The sequence below is a fragment of the Narcine bancroftii genome, chromosome 5, assembly GCF_036971445.1.
Source record: "Narcine bancroftii isolate sNarBan1 chromosome 5, sNarBan1.hap1, whole genome shotgun sequence".
In the NCBI taxonomy this organism is placed as follows: domain Eukaryota; kingdom Metazoa; phylum Chordata; class Chondrichthyes; order Torpediniformes; family Narcinidae; genus Narcine; species Narcine bancroftii.
The window spans coordinates 94,536,819-94,562,115 of record NC_091473.1 but is presented as its reverse complement, the minus strand read 5'-3'; the positions used below and the strand labels follow the sequence as shown (position 1 = coordinate 94,562,115).

Here is a 25,297-nt window from a genome sequence, read left to right as displayed (position 1 = left end):
GATGCACCTCATCCAGCCCGGGAGATTTATTAGGAAGCTTCAATGCCGAGGCCCTTCGGGAGCCCTTCTTGCTCTCAGCACCCTCTTGAATCCCATCTCTGATACCTGGTTCTCATGAGCCAGTCTCCAGCAGCCTGCTGTTGATAGTTGTTGATAGGGAATTGGTTTAACAGCAGTGGGAATCCACAATAGTAGGTGTAGATTTGAAATGTTGTACTTTAGTATGAAATAATCACTTATTACACAGGAAAATAAAATAGTAGCCCTTTTAACACCCACATGCTCAGATCCTGGAATTCTGAGGGGTTCAAGCTCTGGCTTAAATACTACAGATAATTTGAGTCAACCTAGAAATATTATGTCATCTACTATTAACTAATATATCAATCTTTTAAAATATATAAAAAATAAACTTTTAAGAAAACTTTGCTTAATTTCCACATTCTTATCCAATTTATTGCTTCAATTTTGTGCATGTTCCAGGACTGCTTTTAAATTGCAATGATTCCTCAAATATCAACCACAGACACAGTCAATACTAACTCGAAAAATCTCACTAATACTGAAATGTCAAGGATTGTAACACCTAGTCCTATATATCAACCTAAATACCTGGAATAAATCAGTGACTGCTGTGAAAGGGCAACTGACAACCAGAGAAAGACAGTCGGGAGAGACTGCTGACAGGAGGGAATAGACCCCAAGCTAGCAGGAGTCATTGCTATATAGCAAAAGTGTCAAAACGAAGAATACCCCTGGAGTCAACAAGAATAGGGGTGCAAGGTGACTCAATGGTGGTCCACCTAGCCAAAGACCTAAGAACGGAAATGACCACGAGTTAGACGATCAGTATTGGACCTGATAGATCAGTCACTCTGGAAGGACAGAAATTCCAGAGTTGCATCTGTGGTTGGACAAAGGTAGTAACCTTGGAACCTTGGAAAGGGGATCCATCAAGGCAAGAAAAAATACTAGAGTGAACTTAATGAGGGATGTCACATTGACCATTTCTTTTTTAAGAAGTAAGTCAAATCAGTCTAATGAAGCCCAGTGGCAGGAGAACTCCCCCCACCCCCCACTGCCCACAGGCGAAACTCAAAAATTGCAGACCCAACAACAGTTATGGAGTGGAGAGATTTGGAGTGAGGGAAAAGAGAAAGAGGAAACAGAAGGAACCAAGTTGGCTCAAATCAAGAAGGCAACAGGAAATCGAAAGGCTCATAAGAGGAAGACGGCAACTGAAGAAACAATCGAAGGCTTCATTAGAGAAAAAGGGAGGAATCCGTGTGTTAGAGGAAGAGATAATCTTGCCACTCTGCGAAGAACAGAATGCCTGAGAAGGCAGTATGAAAAGAAAGATCAGGCAAGAGTGAATTTTTGCAAAGATCATTCAGCACCTGGAACTAAGCATAATGGCATTTTGCACCATCTCTGCTTGCTTTTGTGAAATATGATTGAAGATGATTGAACACGCACCATTCTGTGAAAAGGGATGGAATGCAAAGAATGTAGATGAGAGCTTGAAAACGGACAATACTAGCTAGTAGGCCTCTTATCAAGAGCCCCAAAGATGCAAGGATCTGGTTCAGGCTGGTACAGTGACCTAAGGTAGTCTATAGCTAGTACTGCACTTGCTTAATAGAGACATGAATATTAACTTAGATGCCCCTAAGGAGGGAATAAACTAATTAACATAACATGCGATGTATGAAGAGGGAGGAACTGAATGATACCTGTACTGATGGAAGGGAAAAGGAGAATGTTGTAATGTATTGGGATTCTGATTGGAAGAAGGTTGTACAAAAGAGTGATGATTCTGTACCTTCTAATCAAACCTGCCCTCGAAACAAAGTTACTATTTTTCCTTCAAACAACATTTTTGGAAAAATCATTGGATCACTGTTGCTAGTGCTCTCTATAGGAACATGTGTGCAATTTGCTGGCCATATTTCCTTCATTTCAATAGGAACTGCCTTTAGTGGTATTCCATTGACTTGGTTTGTGAAATTCTGAATTAATGAAAGGCTCTTTATAATCTTTTTGATTTTGGTCATATCATCATTTCTTTCCCACTGAGCATGCAAACTCAATCAGCTATCCTAATTCTTCACCTTGAAAGTCCCATGATATAAAATTGATTATGACAACACTTGCAGAAAATGACAATATTCATTCTATTTTTTTTAAAATTTGAACAATATAATTGTATCAATGAAACGTTTAACATTCTGCTTTTGGAGCTATAGAAAAAATATCAATACACTGATACACAAAGAAAATGTACAGATGAGTATAAATAACATAGGTTTAATTTTGATTCTCCATATTCATTGATGCCCAAATTGTTTATTTTTGCAGAATTTAATTCCAACACGACTGAAATCAGCAATTTCTTCAAAGAATCAAGATAGGTACATTTTCAAATGTAATGTTTTATCTGTAAAATAAATTCTATTATGCTCTACTTTTTCATATAATGCCCTCTATCTTTTTGATGTAGGTATTAACATTAAAAATATCATCAAGGATGGCCAGCACAAACAACATAGCACAAGCAACAAGGGCAGTTCAGCAACTTAAAAAAGAGTCCAATATTGAAAGGATAAAGGTAAGGAATTTGAACATAATGGTAACAGAACACAATGTCATATTACCATTTCTGAAAATGCACCTTTTTTTAGTATTTTTCAAACAAATGAAACACATGATAAATTTTACCATTCCAATTTCAGAGTAGGTGAGATGTTTAAGCGCACATCCCAAAAGCTTTGTTTTAATAGCAAATTTATTTAGGTTGCAGGTTTCACAAAATACAGATCAAGACAAGTGATCTAATAATTTTATTTCTAATGCACACTGCAATTTACCTAAATAACTGTAATTTTTTTTGTTTGAAATACTACTGAACATCTCGTCAAACTTTAGCATTTCCACTGACCTCAACATTACACAGTCACTTCAACCAAACTAGCCATTCCTTGTGTTAATTTGGACACTGAGGACAATAAAATTGGTTTGCTTTGGATTAAACCCAGCTCTCACTGCTTTGTTCCCCAGAATAGAGGCAATGAACCATCTACTGTATTAGTCATGATTGGCTAATAATACAAACTGGATATAAGAATTTGTGGATTTCAGAGCTTATGGTTAGTTTGAAATTATTAAGAAAATGCATTTGATTTTTTTCCCATCTGCATCTTTGCTGGGAAAATTGAAAATGATAAAAATCAGCCACAATAAAATTAACCTCTTGTATTTATCAGAGGAATTGTTGCTCCAGCAGTTAATAACTTGCAAATATATAACAACGCTGGTGCTAAACAGTGCTGTGGGCGTAATAATTAATTACAGGCCTGAAATTTGCTCTTTATTTTGTGCCAAATTTAGTGTATTGAAGTGATTTATAACCAAGAAAACATAGCTGTAATTTCCACTATTAGTGCACGAAAAAATCACTTGACACCAGTTCCCTTTGCAGCAGTTCTGCATCAGTCTTGTCCTTACACCCAATTTGATTCACCCAATTGGGAATTAATCCATTAGTTGATATCAGTGCCCCTAAGGAGGATGAGAATTTGAATTTCAAACACCTCTAATGTAATAATTTCTTTTGCATATTCTTGCTAAAATCATTGTTTATTGTTTAACAGTATGATTAAAACTATGCTGAATGCACTATTAATTGAAAAAATAATTAAGCTTTTTTAAAATTGATCAACAGCTTTTCTGACAACTATGTCTCCATTTCATAAATTCTTAATTTTGTGAGTCCATTATTTAGCATATTATGCCTTAATTGCAGGTTCTTTTAGAAAAATGTGGTTGTTTTCAGAGCCATGTTTATCTTCAACTACTTCTAATATTTCAATTATTTACCAATTTAAGATTGTTTTAAGTTACTGCATAATTTAGATCATTTTAGATTTCCTGAAATTATTCATTTTTTAAAGAAAGTAAAAAAACATACTGAACTGCAAGTTGATGTTATAACTTTGGATAATATTTATTTTATAATCCTAGTTTATTGCCACATGTAAGAAGGTATAGTGAGAAAGTTTATTCTGCATACAAAAATAAAAACCTAGCACAGAGTTCAGAGTTAAAGAGAGATCAGTGGGAACAAAGCAATGGCATCAGTATTTTACTGTGATTTTTGTTCAGATTTAACAACAGCAGGAAAGAAACTATGTCATTTCACATCGTTAATTCTCCTGGTGGGAGGAGGGAGACATGTTGCCAGGGTATAGGTTTAGCCTTTTAATATATTGGCTGTTTTCCAAGGCAGCAGGGAAATTAAATGGAATCAATGGAAGAAATTGGTTTTGTGTGATGGTATGAGTTGAGTTCACAACTCTGCATTTCCTGTGGGTAAAGCAATTATAGTGATGCATCCTGACAGGATACTTCTGGTGCATATTTAGAAGTTGTTGAGAGTCATAGATGACATGCCAAATTTCCTCAAGCTTCTTAGGACGTAGAATTGCAGATGTCCTAGAATGAAAAGCCATACTCTGGCAGCAGATACAGCAGAGAAGGAGGCTTTCTTGGCCATCACATCATTGGAAGTGAAAAAGATAACAGACCTAGCCAGTCCTCCTCCATCAATGTAACCCTGTTCTGCCTGGAAGAACTTTTATGCCTTCAATAACTTACTCGGATTTTGCCAGTTTCTTCAAATCAAAGATCTACCTGTGGGTACTCTCATGGGTTCCAGCCTATCTTTTCATTGGGTATGTTGAGCAATTGCTGCTGCCAACCTACAGAGGCAAGGCTCCTCAAATTTTTGTTACATTGACAACTACATTGGCACTGCCTTCTGCACCCATGATGAGCTGGTCAACTTTATCCACTTTGCTGCCAGCTTCCGCAGTGGCCTCAAATTCACTTGATATCTCTGGGAACTCTATCCCATTTCTCAATCTCCATGTCTCCACTTTGAGAGAAAAAATATCTACAGACATCTTTTATAAATCCACTAACTAAAGGATTCTATTCTTTCTTTCAATTCCTCCTTCTCTGCTGCATCTGCTCCCAGGTTAAAGCCTTCTATTCCAGAACATCTGAGATATCCTTTTTCTTTAGAAAACATGGCTTCCTCTCTACTGCCATTAGCTTGGCCTTCAGCCGTATCTCACACATCTGCATTAATAGCTTCCTTACCCCATCCCCAGGTGCAACAAGGACAGGGTTCCCCTCATCCTTATCCACCATTCCATCAACTTATACATCCAATTACTTCTCCACAATTTCCAATGTGTACCACAGAATTCCACCACCAGGCACATCTTTCCCTCTCATCTCCACTTTCCATCTCCCTCCATGACTCCCTCGTCCACGTAGCTTCCCACAATTCATCCCCTTAGTAGTTACCCCTGTGACTGCCAGAAGTGTTGTACTATATTTGCACTTTCATTTCCTTCCTTATCACTGTTCGGTATGTCAAACAGTCCTTCCAAGTAAAGCAACACTTCATCACAAGTGAATCTATTGGGGTTATTTACTGCATCCAGTGCTCATCCTGCAACCTCCATGGGGAGACATGACGCAGACTGGGAAATCGCTTTGTTGAACACTTTCACTCAGTCCACTGCAATAGCAAGGACCTCCCAGTGGCCAACCACTTCCAATTCCAAATCCATTGCCACACTGACATGTCTGTCCATGGCATTGTCCTGCCAAGTTGATGCTGCCTGCAAATTGGAGGAACAACACCTTGCATTCTGTCTCAGCAATCTCCAACTAGAACATTGATATCGACTTTTCCAATTTCTGTTACTCCGTCCCTAGTCTCTGTCTCCCTTCCTCCAGCTCTCTACCCCCTTTCCTTTATTCTCTTTTCAAAGCTATCTTTCTTAGCCCTCTGCCCTTCCCCTGTCACATTTCAGCTTCTTTATTTTCCCCACTCCCACCTATAATCATCTATTACCTCCTAGCTGTTAGCCTGTGCACCTCCCCAACCTTTTTATTACGTGTCTACCTGATTTTTTGCACTCCTGAATAAGGGCTCAGGCCCAAAAGATCTACTGCCTATTAATTTTTATGGTTGCTGCTTGACCTGCTGAGTTTCTTCAGCACTTCTGTACAGTGGGCAGGTCACTGAAGAACTTAAAGCAGTCTACTATCTCCACCTCAGTGCTGTTGGTGCAGCAAGTGCATGAGCTCTATCCCAGTTCTAGAATGATTAGCTCCTTTTGACTTGCTAATATTGCAGGAGAAGTTGTTGTTGTGGCACCAAGCCACTAATCCATCAAATTCCCTTCTATATTCCAACTCATAATTTGACATCTGGCCTATGACGTTGGTGTCATCTGTAAATTTATAGATCGAGTTGGACTATATAGGAACCAATGGCATGGGTAGGAGGTCCTGCAAGGAAAGTTCAGGGAGTGAGGCACTAGTTTGAAGGACAGGATCTCCAGGGTAGTGCTCTCAAGATTGCTAACTGTGCCGCGTGCTAGTGAGGTTTGAAATACGAGGATAATGCAGCTTAACACATGGCTAAAGACATGGTGCAGGGGGGAGGGCTTCAGGTTTCTGGATCAGTGGGCTCCCTTTCAGGGAAGGTGGGAGCTGTTCCAATGGGACTGTTTGCATCTGAACTGGAGTGGGACTAATATCCTTGCAGGAAGGTTTGCTAGTGCTGCTCTGGTGGGTTTAAACTAAATTTGTAGAGAGAGGGGAACCAGCGTGCCAGAGCAGATAGAGAAGTGGAGGATGTAAAAAATAATTGAAAATTGCATGCACCATTAAAAATTAATGGGTTGAAAATGGTGGAAATGTTCTCGGGTGCATCTATTTCAATGCAAGAAGTATTGCAGGAAAGATAGACAAGTTCAGAGCATGGATTGACACGTGGAATTATGACATTGTGGCCATTGGTTGCAGGAGGGGCAGGACTGTCAGCTCAATGTTTTGGGCTTCTGTTGCTTTAGACACGATAGAACAGGGACAAAAGGGGGAGGAGTGGCATTACTTATCGGGTAAAATATCACAGGTGTGCTCCAGCAGGACAGACCAGAGGGATCGTCTACTGAAGCTATATGGGTATAGCTGAGGAACGGGAAAGGTACAATCATACTCATGGGGTTGTATTGAAGACTGCCCAATAGTCAACAAGAATTAGAGGAGAAAATCTGTAGAGAGATAGCAATAGCTGCAGGAAACGTAAGGTTGTGATAGTTGTAGATTTTAACTTTCCACATATTGACTGGGACTCCCGTACTGTAAAAGGGCTGGATGGCTTGGAATTTGTCAAATGTGTTCAGGAAAGTTTTCTCAATCAATCTACAGAGGCATCAACTATAGAGAATGCAATACTAAATCTCCTATTGGGGAATAAGACAGGACAGGTGACAGAAGTATGTGTAGGGGAACATTTTGGGTCCAGTGATCATAATACCATTAGTTTCAAGTTAATAGTGGAGAAGAATAGGTCTTGGGTTGAGATTCTCAATTGGATAAAGGCTAATTTTGAGGAAATGCGTGGATTGGGCTGTTCTTTTCGGGCAAGGATGTGCGAGGTAAGTGGAGGAACTTCAAAAGTAAAATTTTGAGGGTACAGAGTATGTATGTTCCTATCAGGAATAAAGGCAAAGTTAGCAGGCTTAGGGAACCTTGGTTTTTGAGGGATATTGGGGATCTGGTTCAGAAGAAGAGAGAGGTGTATAGTAGATAAGTTCCTTGAGGAGTACAATAAATGCAAGAAAAACCCCAAGAAAGAAATCAGGAGGCTAAAAGAAGACATAAGGTTGTTTTGGCCGATAATATGAAGGAAAATCCTCAGGGTTCCTACAATTATATTAAGAGCAAAAGGATAGATAGTAAGGGACAAAATTGGTCCCCTTGAAGATCAAATGATTGGCTTTGTATGGCGTTAAAGGAGATGGGGGAGATCTTAAATGCTTTTTTCCTCAGTATTCACACAAGAAACAGACACAAAGTCATGGGAAGTAAGGAAAATTAGCAGAGGTCATGGAATATATACAGATTAAAGAGGAGGAAGTGCTTGCTGTCTTAAAGCAAATAAGGGTGGGCAAATACCCTGGATCTGACAAGATATTCCTTTGGTCCTTGTAGAAATTGCAGGGGCTGTGGCAGAAATATTTAAAATGTCCTTAGTTATGGGTGTGGTGCTGAAAGATTCGAGGGTAGCTCGCATTGTTCTATTGTTTAAAAAAGGCTCCAAAAGTAACCCTGGAAATTATAGGCCGGTGAGCCTGACGTAAGTAGTAGGTAAATTATTTGGAAGATGTTCTAAGAAATCGGATATATAATTTGGATAGCCACATGGCTTTGTGCATGATTGGTCAAGTTTAACCTATCTTAGAGTTTTTTGAGGAAGTTGCCAGGAAAGTGGACAAAGGAAAGGCTGTCTACATGAACTTACAGGGAGGTTAGTCAAGAAGATTCAGACACTAGGTATTCATGGTGAAGTAGTGAACTGGATTTGACAATGGCTGGACAGGAGAAGCCAGAGAATAGTCGTGGATGATTGCTTCTCAGAGTGGAGGTCTGTGGCTAGTTGTCAGGGATGAGTGCTGGGACTATGGTTGTTTGTCATCTGTATCAATAATGTGGATGATAATATGGTAAATTGGATCAGTAAGTTTGTAGATGACATTAAGATTAGAGGTGTTGTGGACAGCAAAGGAAGTTTTCAAAGCTTACAGAGGGATCTGGACCAGCTGGAAAAATGGCAGATGGAATTTAATGTGACGTGTTGCAATTGGAAGGACAAACCAAGAAAGAACATAATCAGTAAATGGTAGGGCACTGAGGAGTGTTGTAGAACAGAAGGATCTGGGAATACAGATAAATAGTTCCCTGAAAGTGGTGTTACAGGTGTAAAGAGAGCTTTTAGCACTTCATAATTCATTTATTGAGTATAGGAGCTGGGATGTTATTGTTGTGTAATATATTGGTGAGGCCAAATTTGGAATATTGTGTGCAGTTTTTCGCACCTAACTAGGAAAGATATCAATAAGGTAGAAATGGTACTGAGAAGATTTTCTGGGATGTTGCCTGGATGTCAGGAGATGAGTTACAGGGAAAGGTTAAACAAGTTTGGATTTTATGAACTGAAGCATAGAAAAATAGGTGGCGATTTGAAGGGTGTAGCCAACCGCTACAAAGAAACACACACACACAGTGTGGCAGGTTAAGCTCACTCATTTATTAGGGCTGGAAAGGCTGCTTTTATACTGTTCAAATTCCTGCTGTTTTTTGCTGATTAACTGAGTCATCCATATGAATAACAATCGCAGGCAGGAACGACCATGCATGTAAATGCTCTTCTTCCCCAGCCTATTTCTGCTAAGTTAGCTGGGCAGCTTGACCAATGCCATTTTAGGGCTAGGAACATAGGAAGTAGGAACAGGAGTAGGCCAAAAATGGCCCATTGAGCCTGCTCCGCCGTTCAATACGATCATGGCTGATCTAATTTATGACCTGCCTTCTCCCCATATCCCCTAATTCCTCTATCATGTAAAAATTTATCTAACCGAATTTTAAATATGTTGGTCTGATGCTGGCCCAGCTTCTATCCCTGCCGGTTTGTTGTCCTGGGAGTCGCTTTAGCGATTTCTGTCCACGTCTGCTGCTGCGCAATGTGCCAGCCCAGTCTTCGCAATTGCGGGCCGCCACATGACACCCCCCCCCCCACCCCGTCCCAAAACCAGCGTTACAGTCTATAGTGTCCATAGGTATAGTCCCCAAAGTCTTTTGTGGTCTGCCTCTGCGTCAAGGTGTTGGTGTCTCCACGGGTTCTGCTGGGACTGTGTGGGCAGGCTTGAGTCTATCCGTAGTGAAGACCTTTGGATTACCACCGATGTCCAGCTCAAAGGTGGCTCCGTTGTTCCGGATGACTTGAAAGGGACCTTCGTATGACTTATGCAGTGGTGAATGGTGGGGTCCTCTGCATACAAACATGTACTCACAGTCCTTGAGTTCTTTGGGGATGTTAGACTTGGCTTGTCCATATCTGGAGGGTGGGATTGGAGCCAGGTTATCAACCATTTTGCGCAGCCTGTCCAGGAAGGTGGTTGTCTCCTGCTGTCTTCTGGCCTGTGGAACAAAATCCCCGGGAACCGTGAGTGGGGCTCTGTAGACAAGTTCAGCGGAGGATGCGTGGAGGTCTTCTTTCGGCGCTGTTCGGATGCCCAGTAGGGCCTTTGATAGCTCATCCACCCAGTTGGGGCCATTGAGTCTGCCCATGAGGGCAGTCTTGAGGTGCCTGTGGAAACGCTCTACCATGCCGTTGGCTTGTGGGTGATATGCTGTTGTATGGTGTAGCTGAGCGTTCCACAGATTGGCAATGTCAGTCCACAAACTGGAGGTGAACTGTGCGCCTCAGTCAGAAGTGATGTGCTGTGACAGTCCGAATCTTGCAATCCAGGATGAGAGAAGTGCTTTGGCACAGGGCCTGGTGGATGTGTCGTCCAGGGGTATTGCTTCCGGCCACCGGGTGAAGCGGTCGACCACTGTGAACAAGTAGTGGAAACCCTGAGAGACTGGCAAGGGTCCCAGTATGACCATGTGAATGTGGTCAAACTTGTGTTCCATTGGCTCGAATGGCTGTGGGGGGACCTTGGTGGGTCACTGCACTTTAGCTGTTTGGCACTGTGTACATGCCTTGGCCCACCCCCGGACTTGTTTCTGCAATCCATACCACACGTACTTGCTGGTCACTAGCCGGACCATAGTCCTGATGGATAGGTGCGCCAGCCCATGGATGGAGTCAAAAACTCGTCTCCTCCAAGCTGTTGGGACAATAGGTCGAACCTGCCCGGTGGCCACGTCACACAGGAGGGTGGTAGTACCTGTCCAGACTGGAACGTCCTGTACTGCGGGATCTCGTCGTCCTGCTGCTGTTCCTCTGCCAGTGCTGCAAAGTCCAGACCTTGACCAGGGAGAGGATGCTTTGTCTTGACAAGGTGTCTGCGACCACGTTGCTTTTGCCTGAGATGTGCTTGATGTCGGTGGTGTACTCAGAGATGTAAGACAAGTGTCCCTGTTAGTGGGCTGACCAGGGATCGGAGATTTTAGCCAGGGCCAAAGTCAGTGGTTTGTGGTCCGTGAAAGCCCTTCCCTCAAGAAAGTACCAGAAGTGGTGGATGACTAAGTACAGCGCCAGCAGCTCCCTATCAAAAACACTGTACTTTAGTTCAGGAGGTCGCAGATGTTTGCTGAAGAAAGCTAGTGGGTACCAACTCCCTTCTATCTGCTGCTCCAGGACTCCACCAATCGCAATTCCTGAGACATCGACTGTGAGGAGCCGTGGGTGCATCTGGGCTGGGGTGGGTCAGGAGTGAAGCTTTGGCCAGGGCTTCTTTGGTTTCCACAAACACACATGGGGATTCTTTGTCCCAGGTCAAGTCCTTCTCCTTGCCGGCCATTAGGATGAACAGAGGCCACATCACTCGGGCACTGCTGGGATAAACCTGCGATAAAAGTTTATCATGCTCACAAACTCCTGCAGACCTTTGTTTGTACTGGGCTTTGGGAAGCTGCGGATGACCTCTACTTTGTCGGGCTGTGGTGTGGCCCCGTCCTTTGTAATCCTGTGGCCCAGGAAGTCAATGGTGTTCAGGCCAAACTGGCATTTGGCCAGGTTGATGGTGAAGCCAAATTCCTGCAGACAACTACAGAGATTTCGGAGGTGCTGAAGGTGTTCTTGTCGGGTTCTACTTGCCATGAGGATATCGTTGAGGTAGACAAAAGTGCCCTCCTGGTCTTGGCCCACTGCATCCATCAGTCACTGGAATGCCTGTGCCGCATTTTTGAGCCTAAATGGCATCCTCAGGAACTTGAACAGCCAAAATGGAGTGATGATGGCCGTCTTAGGGATGTCATCAGGATGCACCACGATCTAATTATATCCTCACACGAGGACCACTTTTGGGAATATTGTTGCCCCGTGCAGGTTTGCCACAAAATGCCGGATGTGTGGCACGGGGTAACAGTCCGGGGTGGTGGCCTTGTTTAGCCGGCGATAATCGCCACATGGTCTCTAGCCCCCAGTTGCTTTATGCACCATGTGCAGGGGCGAGGCCCATGGGCTGTCTGACCGTTGAACAACACCCAACTCCTCGAGCTTGCGGAACTCCTCCTTCACCAGTCAGAGCTGCTCCGGGAGAAGTCGTCTTGCCCTTCCATGGAGAGATGAGACCTTGGTCAGGATGTGATGTCTGACGCCATGTCGATGCATCTCCGCTGTGAACTGAGGGGAAAGGATTGCCGGGAATCCCGCTAGCAGCTTGGAGAACTCATCCTCCAAGCTGTGGACGGAGTCCAGGTGCATTGCCGGAAATGTAGCGCCCCTCAGTGCAATGGTCTGGTAGGTCTCGGTGTGGACGAGTCGCTTACCCTTAAAGTCCACTAGGAGGCTGTAGGCTTGCAGAAATTCCGCTCCAAGGAGTGGCTGTTCCACTGCAGCCAGCGTAAACTCCCACGAGAAGTGACTTCCTCCGAACTGCAGCTTGGCCCTACGAGTGCCATAGGTCATTATACTGCTGTTGCTGGCAGCCCTCAACGTGGGTCCCGCTAGCCTGCCCCTAGTGTCCAACCCTGTGGGGTATCACGCTGACTTCTGCTCCTGTATCCACAAGGAAGCATCTGCTGGACAGGCGGTCCCAGTGGTACAGGAGGCTTTCTTGGTGGCCAGCTGTCATGACCATCAGTGACAGCTGGCCTTGTCGTTTCTGGAACTCGCAGGGGGATTGGCATCTGTGGGCCTCGATGCCTCTTCTCCGGTGGTAGAAGCACCATCTGTCACTGGACTCGCTCCTGCCTCTCATTTGCTGTTCCTTGCTTGGGACTGCTCTGGTCTGATTGTGGGAATTCTTTACGAGCCCCACAGTAGCCAGGCACTTCTGTTTCTGTCTCCACAGAATGTCTGCCCATGCTGCGACTTTCCAGGGTTGGTGAAATCCGCATCCGCCCAGAGCAGTTGGATGTCTTCAGGCATCTGTTCCAGGAATGCCTCCTCGAACATGATGCCAGGCTGCTCATCTCCCAGGAGGGCCAGCATCTCGTTGATGAGAGCCAATGGAGATCTGTCTCCAAGCCCATCCAGGTGGAGCAAACATGCTCCTTTCTCTAGCTGCAAGAGTCCAAATGTCTCAGTTAATAGCTCTTTGAAGGCAGTGTAAGTGCCTTTCGATAGTGGCCTGTGGATAAAGTTGGGCACTCTGTCTGTGGTCTGCGGATCCAGGGCGTTGACTACATGGTAGTACCGGGAGGTCTCTGCTGTGATGCCCCAAATCTGGAACTGAGCCTCCACCTGGTCGAACCACATGGCGGGTCGAACTGTCTAGACGGACGGGAGCTTCAGACTGACTGCACTGACTGCTGCATCATTCTCCATCGCTAGATTTAGATTCCTTCTAAATCGTCAAGGTCACCAATAGTAGCCAACCGCTACAAAGAAATACACACACACACACACACACACACACACACACACACACACACACACACACACACACACACACACACACACACACAGATGCTGCCCCAGCTTCTTCCCCCGCTGGTTCATTGTTCTGGGAGTCGCTTTAGCTATCTCTGTCTGTGTCTGCTGCCATGTGATGTGCCGGCCAAATTTCCGCAATTGTGGGCCACCACAAGGGGATATACAGAGTAAATGTAGGTAGGGTTTTTTCACTGAGGATAGGTGAGATACACACCAGAGGACATGGGTTAAGAATGAAAGGGGAAAGGTTTAGGGGGAACTTCTTCACACAGAGAGTGGTGGGAGTGTGGCATGAGCTGCCAGCTGAACTGGTGAATGAGGGCTCAATTTTAGCATTTAAGAAGAATTTGGACAGGTACATGGATGCGTGAGGTATGGCAAGCTATGGATTGGGTGCAGGTCAGTGAGATTAGGCAAAATAAATGGTTTGGCACAGACTAGAAGGGCCAAAGGGGCCTGTTTCTGTGCTGCAATGTTCTATGGAGTGGCATTTGGCCACACCTTCATGAGGGTACAGGGGGTCTTGTAGAGCACTGAGTACACAGGGCACTACTGTTGAGGGTAATTGGGGAGGTTTGGTCACCAATCCTCACCAATTGTGGTTCTAAAGACAGGAAGTCATGTGTCCATTTGTGGTGACAACAAGGAGGGGTGCTGAGGCCAGGGTCTTTGAGTTGGGAGATGAGGTTATTTGGGACTATGGATCTGAATGCAGAGCTGCATTCAATATTAATACTATGAAATAGGTATCGTTATTATCTGGAATGCTTCAAGGATGAGTGTGGGGCTAAGAGAGCTAACATCTGCCATGGACATTTTATGGTGGCGACAAATTGAAGTAGCTCAAGGCTGTGTGGGAGACTGGAGTTAATAAGGGCCATGACAGGCCTCACAAAGTGCTTTGTGATGGTAGATATCAGAGCCATCAGGTGATAAACATTTGGGGAAGTTATCAAGTTTTTCTTTGTCACTGGGGTAATAATGACCTCCTTAAAGCAGGTGGATATCTCTGTCTGTTGCAGGGACACATTAAAAATGTCTGTTAATATCACAACCTGCAAGGTATAGGCTACCAAAGGATCAAATTTAAAAAAAAATATTTTGCACAGGAACCTTTATGGACCACACATTTCACCCAAAATAAATTTTATTGCAGCATCACCTGGTTAATTGTTCACAATTATTGTTATTCTCAATATATTAAAAATATTATGTTTGAATATAAGGTTTTATGAGACAAACAGGAATAATTAAAGCTAACTGAATTGTAAAATAAAATCCTTGCATGTACTTCTCAGCTTTTCTTTGTTGCAGGTCTCAAAAGCTTCAGCAGATCTTGTGCGCTACTGTGAAGAGCATGCCAAAAACGATCCTCTGCTCATGGGCATCCCAACCTCAGAAAACCCCTTCAAAGACAAGAAGCCCTGCATTATATTATAGTTGCAATTTGTGCTTTCTATCTTTTTTAAACAAAACTGACCAATAATACAAGAGATATTGATGATATTCTCTAATGTGATTTAAATATTTTCCTTGTTGAATTTTTCACCTTCTCTCCTTACCCATTCCACAAATTAGTATAGGGAACAACTTGTGAATCCAAATCAAAAGGACAAGTTTAAAAAAATTTGTGCCACAAAAGAGTAATGAACATTGAATGTTACAAATAAGATGCCTTCATTTCCACACATTAATAATACAAAAGTATCCATTTTTTAAGCATAGATGTATTTGAATATACTTATGTAACACCAATATCGTAATTGTTAATTTTAAATATTTTTCCAATTCATTATGTGCAAAACTCTGTCTAAAGTGCCATATTGTATCATCACTAGTTCTAATTTGCACACCTCTGCTGACCTGGCCTTGCCTTTCACCTTGCCATGCGTGGCAGAGCCTTCACTTGCTTCAGCTTGATTCTTTGAAGCTTCCGATATAAATCCTCCTCCAATAATATCTGCTTGAAACCCATGCTTCTATAATCTCTAAATTTTCACATCACAGCTCAATTTCACCAGATTTTTCTTGTGTGGGGGATTTATTCAAATCTATCAACACAAACACTGATTAAGATTTCCAAAATTTGAATAACATAGCCCAAGAGTGCATTTTTCATACCAAGCACGGTATTCATAGGATTTATGTTGTTCATCTGTGTTCAGTAACTCTCATATAGGTTAATTTTATTTGGAATTATTTTGTTGAAAGCAAGAACAATAAAAAGTGAATATTTGGCCTCCTGCCTGTCCAGTGCAACAAGTAAGATTTTCATTTTAATAATTGAGCATTGCAGAAAACATTCAGTAGTGTATTTACTATCCCATTTGAAATTGATAAGAGTAGGCTTTTAAGTAATTGGATTAATTTATATAAGGAAAAGTATTTGCAAACATCTTAATGTGTCCTTTACACCAATATTTATTGAAGTTGGATCTTTGTTCTTCATTGGTTGCATTCTCTTCTGTGGTCATTTTGCATCTTTTGCATCTGAAATTGGAAACTTAAGAGCATGATTTTAATTTCTAATGTTCAAAGAATTTTGAATATGCAGTATTAACCATGACATTGGGTTAGTTCAATATAAAGGCAGAGTGTTGCTTTAAAAAAATGCCAAAATGAATATTATCATATAAAGTTAATCTTTACCAGTTGAAAGATGTTAACATATTAACATATGATTATGTAATATTTAATTATGATGTGCTGTCAATTAATTTTATTGGGACAAATATCCTATCCATTCCACAAAGTTCACATACATTGACTTGTGCAAAACATAGAATGACTAGAAAGTGCTCTCAGGCTTTGGTTGTTTTGAATTTCAGAAGAAGCTAGTCCCCAATATTTTCTTGATTAATTCCATTTGTAGTAACCCTGAAGATTCACTTTAACTTAGTTTTACAAATCTGTCAGCAACATTTTAAAATGGTAGATTTTAACAGCATTAATGCCAAAGGAGCCTCATTGAACATGCCATTTTATGACCTACAGTCCTTATAAATGAAATCAATTTTTAATGCAACCATTTGAGTTTGTGTGAACAGATACAAATGAAAAGTCAGATTTTTCATTTCATTTATGCATCTTGGAAAGTAACAAAATGATTCATTTAGAATGTCTCGGATCTATTTGCAGATATGTTAATTGTAGTATTGCTTTAGAGATTTGTTTTCTATGAAGCTTGCATGTACTTATTAAAATCATCTTTTTTCACTTGCTAAAATGTGATCCTTAAATTATGTTTTCAGTTTAATCCTACACATTTGTTTTTGAGGGTTTTTTCCCTGATTGCCCTTAATGTAGTTTATTATAGTCTTTGAGACCCAGATATCTAAATACATTTTGTTGACTTCCTAAATTTAGCTTGATAAGGCTCCCAATCCAAGTATTTTCTAACCTAAATGCTTAAATTTCTAATTAGAAATTTCCTGATGGAATCTTTCATGATTACTCTCAAGAATTTGATTGCCATGAAATGTCAATTTTATTTTTAATGAAAATCTGATTCTTGAGAGATATCTTGAAACAATGGTGCTGTCTACTGGAAGCCAGGCATGGTGAACCGTCATACATAGTCATTGTGACAATGCCAATAATTGTAGCTATTTCCTTAAACGCCTTTAATTAACCTGCATGATTTTTAAGATTAAACAATACATTTTATGTTTAATTATACTTTATATAGACTTCCAGCGCTAGCAATGAAAACTGATCATATGAATTCTCTCCAAGTTGGCTCCCACTGGCTCATTCAAACCAAAAAGGTGTGAAATTTATTTTGGCTTACGAAAAGTATATTTTTTTCTTTATCACATTTTGTACCTTTCGTCACCTAAGGGACTTTCACTTCAAATACTACTTGCCTGCAAGTTATCTTTTTTCTCGTAATATATTGTTAAGGTTTTATCTTCCCCATGAAGAACAATTCATAACTCTCGTCCCTTCAGAATTTTCTGGAAGAATTCATTATTTTTCACAATAAAATCACAAGATATAGGAGCAGAACTAGGCTCATTAGCCCATCGAATCTGCTCCACCATTTTAATCATGAGCTGATCCATCCACCTACTCAGCCCCACTCCCTGGCTTTCTCCCCGTAACCTTTGATGCCCTGACTAATCAAACATCTGTCAATCTGCCTTAAATACACCCAATGACCTACAGCCACCTGTGGCAACAAGTTCCACAGAATCATGATCCTCTGACTAAGAAACTTTTATGCATCTGAAATTATGCTGTCTTCTAGAATCCCCTACCATGGGAAACATTCTTACCACATCTACTCTGTCCAGGCCTTTCAGCATTCAAAATACCCCTGTGAGGTCTCCTCTTATCCTTCTGTACTCCACAGTCCAAGAACTGACAATCTTTCCTCATATAATAACCCTTTCATTTTCATTCTCAGTATCATTCTCGTAAATCTTCTCTGAACCCTCTTCAACGCCAGCACGTCTTTTCTCAAATAAGGTGCCTAAAACTGTACGCAGTAGTCCAAGTGAAGTCTCACCAGTGCTTTATAGAGTTTCAGCATTACATCCCTGCTCTTGTATGCTATCCCTCTAGAAATGAACGCAAACATTGCATTTGCCTTCTTCACCACTGACTCAACCTGGAGGTCAACCTTTTGAGTATCTTGCATGATGACACCCAAGACCATTTGCACCTTAGAAATCTTAATTTTCTCCCCATCTAAATAATAGTCTGCCCATCTATTTCTTCTACCAAAGTGAATGATATTTCATCTGCCACCTCTGCCCATTCTATCCAAATCTCTGTAGCCTTTCGGTTTCCTCAGCACCAACTCCCCTACCACCTATGTTGTCTCATCTGAAAATTTAGACACAAAGCCATCTATTCCATAATCCAAGTAATTTGTATACAACATAAAAAGAAGCGGCCCCAACACCAACCCCTGCAGAACATCACTGGTAACCATTAGCCAACCAGAATAAGATACCTTTATTACTATTCTTTGTTTCCTGCTGACCAGCCAATCCTCTAGCCATGCTGATATCCTTACTGTAATTCCATAGGCTCATCTTGTTTAATAGCCTTGTGTGTGACACCTTGTCAAAAATCCATTGCATCTCTTCAAAAAATTGCAATAGAATTGTCAGGCATGATTTTCCTTTAAGGAAACCATGCTTACTTGGACTGATCTTTTCATTCATCTCCAGGTATTCCATAATCTCATCCTTGGCAGTTTACCCCCAACAGCTTCCCAACCACCCATCTCAGAGCTAATAGGTCTATTCTTTCTGCTGTCTCCCTCCCTTCTTAAACAGCAGAGTGATATTTGTGATCCTCCAGTCCACTGAAAACCAGCCAGACTCCATTGATTCCTTGAAGATTATTACCAATTCCTCCACAATCACTACTGCTACCTCCTTCATAACCCAAGGGTGCATTCTATCTGGTATGGGAGACTTATCTACCCTTTGACCATTTAACTTCCCAATTACCTTCTCTCTCATGATCTTGATTGCACTCACTTCTTTTCTGAGAGAGCTACTAATGTCTTTCAAAATATTGTGATCCAAAATATTCATTCAGTTCCTCTGCTATCTCCTTGTCTCCATTACAATTTCTCCAGTGACATTTTCTATTGGTCCTATATTGACTTTTGTCACTCTTTCAATCTATATATGTAAAAATGTTTTTAGTATCCTCTTTGATATTACTGTACTTGCTAACCTCCTTTCATAATTTATATTTTCCTTATTTGTCTTCTCCAAGTTTTTAAGTTTCCCACTTTTTTTTGCTTCCATGTCTGCCTTTTCTTTTGCTTTTACTTTGGCTTTAACTTCCCTTGTCGACCACAATTGTCTCATTTTTCCATTCACAATTTTCTTTCATTTTGGTATGTGCCAGTCCTCCACTTTCCTCATTTCATGCATTTGCTCGAGCAATTGCTGAGCTGCTGTCTTCCCCATTAGTGTTTTTTTTCCAATCGACTTTGGCCAGTTCTTCTCTCAGGCAACTCTAATTTCCTTCACTCCACTGAAATACGTACACATCAGACTCTAACCTCCCCTTTTCAAATTTCAAAGTGAACTCAAACATATTGTGATCACTGTTTCCCAAGGGTTCCTAATCACCTCTGGTTCATTCATCATTCCGGTGCCTTGCCATTCAGAGTGGGCGATCATATCTCTCCATCCGTCATGATTTCTGACCCTTGAATTGTAGTTGTTGCCTCCCCTGTTCTCCTTCAGTGAAGGCTCCATCTTTGAGCTGAGACGTAGTCAATGTTGATCTCATGATTATACAAGAGGAAAAGTACTGAAGTAGTTTCCCTTCTTCAGTTGCAGTGTCCATACTGGATGGGTAACCCTGGCCATTGAGCAGCAGATTCATCTGCCCAAAGTTTTTAGATTTAAAACCATAAATTCCAATATGACTAATCTACTTGTAAAAACTATCCACCATCTGTAATCTATGGTTTCACATGTCACTGTTAGGGAGGCTAAACAGGTACTACACCTTGCCCCAGAGGGAACTGTAGGCTATCAGATGGAAGGAGTGCCTTACATCTCCTTTTGCTGAGGAAATACGCAGCCCTGACACTCGCTCTGGTTCATTACATCGTAGCAAATCCAGAACAGTCGGTCCCCTGATAGGCTCATCAACAAGTTGCTCCAAAAAAGCCAATCCATTGGCATTCCACAAACTCTCCTGAGGTCCTATACCAACCTGACAGTTGTATTTGTAATCCACATCCTGGCTGCTGTTTGGGGTTTGTATTTCACGGCCATTAATGTTCTTTTGCCATCTTTACCATTCCTCAACTCCTCCCATAAGGACTCCACCTCCTCTGATCTTATGTCCTTTCTTTCCAACGATTTAATATTGTTGTTTACCAGCAGTACCTTGCTGCCCCCTCTACCTCCTCGCCTATCCTTGCAATGCACCATGTATCCTTGGATATTGAGCTCCCAATGTCATCCATCTTTTAGCCACAACTCAATAATGCCCACTGCATCGTACCCTCCAACCTGTAGCTGTACAGCAAGATTATCTACCTTGTTTCTAATGCAGTGTGCATAAGTATAATACCTTTCAACCAAGATGTGAATGTACTGTCTCTGTTATCCCTCTGGCTATTGTTTTGTCTCATCACCTCCCTGTCATCCTTGCTGCACACTATCTTCACTGCTATTTACCCCTTCTTTAGCCTTAGCATTCTGTTCCTATCCCTATGCCAAATTAGTTTAAACTCTTCTGAATAGCTATACTGTTTTAAACCTGCCTGCCAGGATATTGGTCCCCTCTGTGTTCAGGTGTAACCCATCTCTTTTGAATAGATCATGCCTTCCCCCAAAAAGATCCCAATGATCTAAGAATCAGAAGCTCTGCCCCCTGCACCAGTTTCTCAACCGCACATTTATCTGCCTGATCTTGCTATTTTTGCCTTCACTAGTGCATGGCACAGGCAGTAATCCTGAGATTACCCCCCCCTGGAGGACCTGCTTTTCAGCTTTCTCCCTAATTCTCTGTATTCCCTCTTCAGGACTTCCTGACTTATCTTACCTATGTGATATGTACCAAGACTTCTGGCTGTTCACCCTCTCCCCTCAGAATGTTCTGGAACCGATTTGAGACATCCTATTCCCTGGCACCAGGGAGAACACCCACTACCCAGGGTGTCTTTATCAGCATTACAGAATCTCCTCTCTCTTCACATTGGAACCTCGTATCATTATTGCATGCCTCTTTGCCCTCTCTGCTACAGTTCTAGAGACCTGATAAGACCAAGATGTTAGTCATCCATTTTGTTCTATTTGCAATTCTGGCACATTCGAGACTTTGGACTGGAACTGGAAGGTTTTACAGAATATTGCATAATACTATAAGTGCACCAGCATTTAATATATTTTTTAAGTGTTATACATTAGTGTAATAAATTTTCCAGTGAAATGTGAGTTTCAAGGGAGCTGAAGAAATGTGGTCCTGGTGAATTTAAAATGAATATAGGGAACAGCAAAAGGTGAGATGTGCCAAACCTTTAGGTTTTCCAAAGAAAATTAGAATTTTACAATAAGTCTTTTTCCATCGCCATGATTAGAAAATGCAGAATCATGATTCTATTAACCTAAACTTTCTCATGCCTTTAAAATGTATGAAGTGGTCCAAATCACCAAGATGCTTTTCAACTGTGAATCATTGTTTGTCCTCCATTATTTGTCCTCATTTCCTGGGGACTGCCTGTCTATTTATTCTGTTTGTCTACCTTCAAAGTGAATCATCTCTCAGATTCACTCAGAATGGAATACAAGGTTGCAAAGCAATATCTTATTTGTGGCTTGATGTCCATAATGCCGAGAGACTTTGTGCTCTCAAAGTCGAGTAAAGTTTATGCATTTTTGTTTTATTTTCCACCAACATTATTCTTGCATAAGATAATGCTGTCAATAATGATTTTCACAAGTAAAGATGAATGAGGAGAACAGGTATTCAGAGTTCATATCTGGGTGTTTTACTGAATAAATCCTAACATTAATGTTTGTGTTGAGTGAAAAGGTGATAGGTCAGAAGGAAAAAGTTATTTGACTTTTAACTTCAATGATAGTTTAATTTTAAATGATTTGGTGTGAAAAAATAGGAATTAAGATTATATGCAGACAATTTTAACTATTTCACGGATTCATTTTTTTCCTGTTGAATGAAAAGCCTAATGATCATAATAATTTGTCCTTTATCGTTGTCAGTTCTTCATCCATTTGATTTTGTACTAGAAGCCGTATGTTTTTCAAAACATTTGCCAGAAAATGAGGGGAGGTATGCATAGGGGTGCAGTGAGTTGGGTGTTTCTCCTTTCACACCTGAAATCTGAATTTGAATCCATCTGCATTGGAATATTTGTAGTCTGGCTCATGGTGGTCAAGATCTACAATTTAGTACTTATCTTGCCAAAAATATTCCAGATTTTAAAGTTAATTATAATTTTTTTTTTACATTGGTTCTGGTACATAGGCAAAGTTTTTTTTTGTCGTACCCAGTCTTGGGAATATTTTTGACTAGGATTCTGGGTTCCAATAAAATAGAACATACTATTTGCTAGTACTAATTGCCTCCTCTTACTGACACACGTGAATTCAAATGATTCAAAATGGTATGCATGAGTATATTACTTGAGTATAATTACGGTAATACATGAAGGCTGCTTGTCACTTGGAACCTCTTGCCACGACACACCATGCTTCGCATTGGTGTTGTTTATTTTATGCCTCAGAATTAATATCCATACCCATCTTTCAATAATATACACAACATAGTTTAAAAAAAATAAGATTTACTCTTTTTTTCTTAACTCTTGATTTAGTATTATGTGAACAAGGGAGCCTAAGTTATGTTGTGTATTCATTTATTCTGTAGTGGCCATTCGCATTAAACCTAATTTCTGTATGCTTGATTTAATCATTATTTTAAAATTGAATTCTTCTCTGGAATCATTCATTTTGAAGGAAAAAAATCAATACAACTTTTAATGTTTCTATTGATGCTATTTGCGAACACTACCAATGATTAGCTACAAATAATTGTGCGTGTATTTTGTCTTTTTTTCCCCAGTTCAAATGTAATTGTGAAAAAAAATGATGCTTGCATTATACTGTGTTGTGAATGTGTTCAGTATTGTGGATGCAATTATTCCATTTATTAATAAACGTAGCATTTTTATTCTACTTCTATTAAGCAAAAGAGTTTTTGCACATTTATAGCAATGTAGATGGGTAACTTCTGTACTATTTTTAAAAGTTGACAAGATGGGTAACCAGGGCAGCTAACAAAATGTACTGTTTTCTGCTCTGAACATTTAGCAGCACAGAGAGAAAGATTGAAAGTTAAGGTAAACCAATGGAAAACACCAATTTGAGCTCAGCTTGACTAATTTTCCACTTCTTCCAACCACATTTCAGGAATGACATAAATTATTTGTAGTGTGTATAGAAATTTATGTGAATGCTTTCAGGCTGGCATGGACAAGTTGGGCTGAAGAACCTGTTTCTGTGCTGTGGTACTCCTGACTCTAGGTGAGTTGGATTATAGATATAAGAATAGAGTGGAAAATCCTAGAGAGTATTTCTCGAGGCTAAAGGGACCATAACCAGGTGACAGATTTCATGCGGCAAATCAAACAGGAAAACTAAGGAAAGACAAGTGGTTAGGTCATGTAATGGACTTCATGAATGGGAGATGCAAATAGAATTCAAAAGGGAATTTGGTGCAAGTTGCAAGTGCATAAGGAAATAACTGGCAAGTGGCACCAGATTGATCATGTAAAGCAGAGGTGTCAAACTCAAATTCACGGAGGGCCAAAATTAAAAATTTGGACTAAGTCGAGGGCCGAACTAAATATTTATTGAAAATTTTCAACAACATTTGCATGTTTTCTCTTCTTTCAACATATGTAATGTTAAACTTTTTCTTATTAAAATAAATGTTTAATAATAGTTTTGGATAAACTCTTTCATTGTCATTGGCCCATTTCCTTTAGCGTCTGAAACCATGCACATGATGAGTCAATGAGGGATGATTAAAGCAGTGGTCTTCAAACTTTTTCTTTCCACCCATAGACCACCTTAAGCAATCCCTTACTAATCACAGAGCACCAATGGCACAGGGACACGAGTGGAAAGAAAAAGGTTGAGAACTGTTGTATTGTGGTAACTCCACATCCGATTAGGTTAATTGTTAGGCAAGTGGTCAGAGAAGGACCTCCCCCCCAACCCCAAGAAAGGCGTAAATCATAGGAACAAAATAAGCTTCCGTCTCACTGCTCCCAATCTTACACACAGTCCTGATGTGGAATGTGGAGTCGCAGCTCCACGTTCACCCGAGTTCAGGTGCTGTCTGTGTGGAGTTTGTACGCTCTCCCCTTGTCTTGGACCAACAGGTCGGTCGCCTGATGAAGGCACCCGAACCCCCCGTTGAAACGCCGGCGTCCGGGGCGGTGGAGGAATTGGCTGAGAAGAGCGCGTTGCTCTCACCCCCCTCCCATGGTTGAAGAGGGATTAAACTGCGATCTCACGGCGCCGGGCTCGTCTCCAACAAAAGGAGCGGGAAGCAGGGTCCGCCGCGCACGGAGCAAGGGGGAAGGCATCGCCAACGAGACGTTCGGTCCGGCGTCGCCGCTAAAGCGCAGACCCAGCGAGGATGGTCCCCAACTCCAGCCGCGTCTGTGTGTCCGGGAGCCGGGCGGGCTGAGTGCGGCGCTCCGATTCCCGGGATTCGGGACTCTGAGATCCCTCCACACCTCCGGCATCTTCATTTTCACCTTCAATGTACATGCGCTATACTGGCGCGGCGGCCAGCGGGCCAACTCTAATATATATATTTAATATGATCTTGCGGGCCAAATATAAAATTTGGCCCGCGGGCCAGAGTTTGACATGTGTGATGTAAAGCGTAACTGTAGATCAAAATAATCACCTCTTTGTACTATGTTTATCAATGTGCAGTCATCTAATTATTTACCACTGTGCCAATTTCCTGCACTAACTTAATTTCTTTTGATATACTTTATATCCAAAAGTCTCTTGTATGTAGCAGAGATGCAGTACACAAGCTGTAGATTATTTAGGATGAGAAAAAGATGCATTCAAACTGATTGCAGGGTCTCATGCTGTGTCAAGCCTCGTCATGGATTACAGTCATTCAGGCAAGTGGAAAATACCAAGATTGTACTGATTTGTTATATTGATAAATAGTGTCCCTCCCTGCCCCCACACACTCCCCCCCCCCCCACCCCCCAGCTTAATTCTTGGGAATTGGCTGATGGTGTTGTTTAAGGTAGAGGTTGGATTGTTGGTTGAACTCCCTCTT

The 25,297-nt window shown here is 41.4% G+C and overlaps 1 protein-coding gene across 4 annotated transcripts in view; it reads left to right on the top strand.

Annotated features, from left to right (window-relative positions):
• LOC138763735 (guanine nucleotide-binding protein G(I)/G(S)/G(O) subunit gamma-12-like) overlaps positions 1–23,157 on the top strand; it is a 104,509-nt gene extending 81,352 nt beyond the window's left edge. For 3 of the 4 annotated variants that reach the window (XM_069938411.1, XM_069938413.1, XM_069938412.1), the window contains 3 exons: positions 2,359–2,411; positions 2,501–2,608; positions 14,786–23,157. In XM_069938411.1, the coding sequence (XP_069794512.1) occupies positions 2,528–2,608; positions 14,786–14,911 (207 nt within the window). In that variant the 5' untranslated portion in view covers positions 2,359–2,411; positions 2,501–2,527 and the 3' untranslated portion in view covers positions 14,912–23,157. The remainder of the gene's footprint in view (positions 1–2,358; positions 2,412–2,500; positions 2,609–14,785) is intronic. The other variant, XM_069938414.1, reaches the window with a different exon arrangement.
• Positions 23,158–25,297: the final 2,140 nt, after the last annotated feature.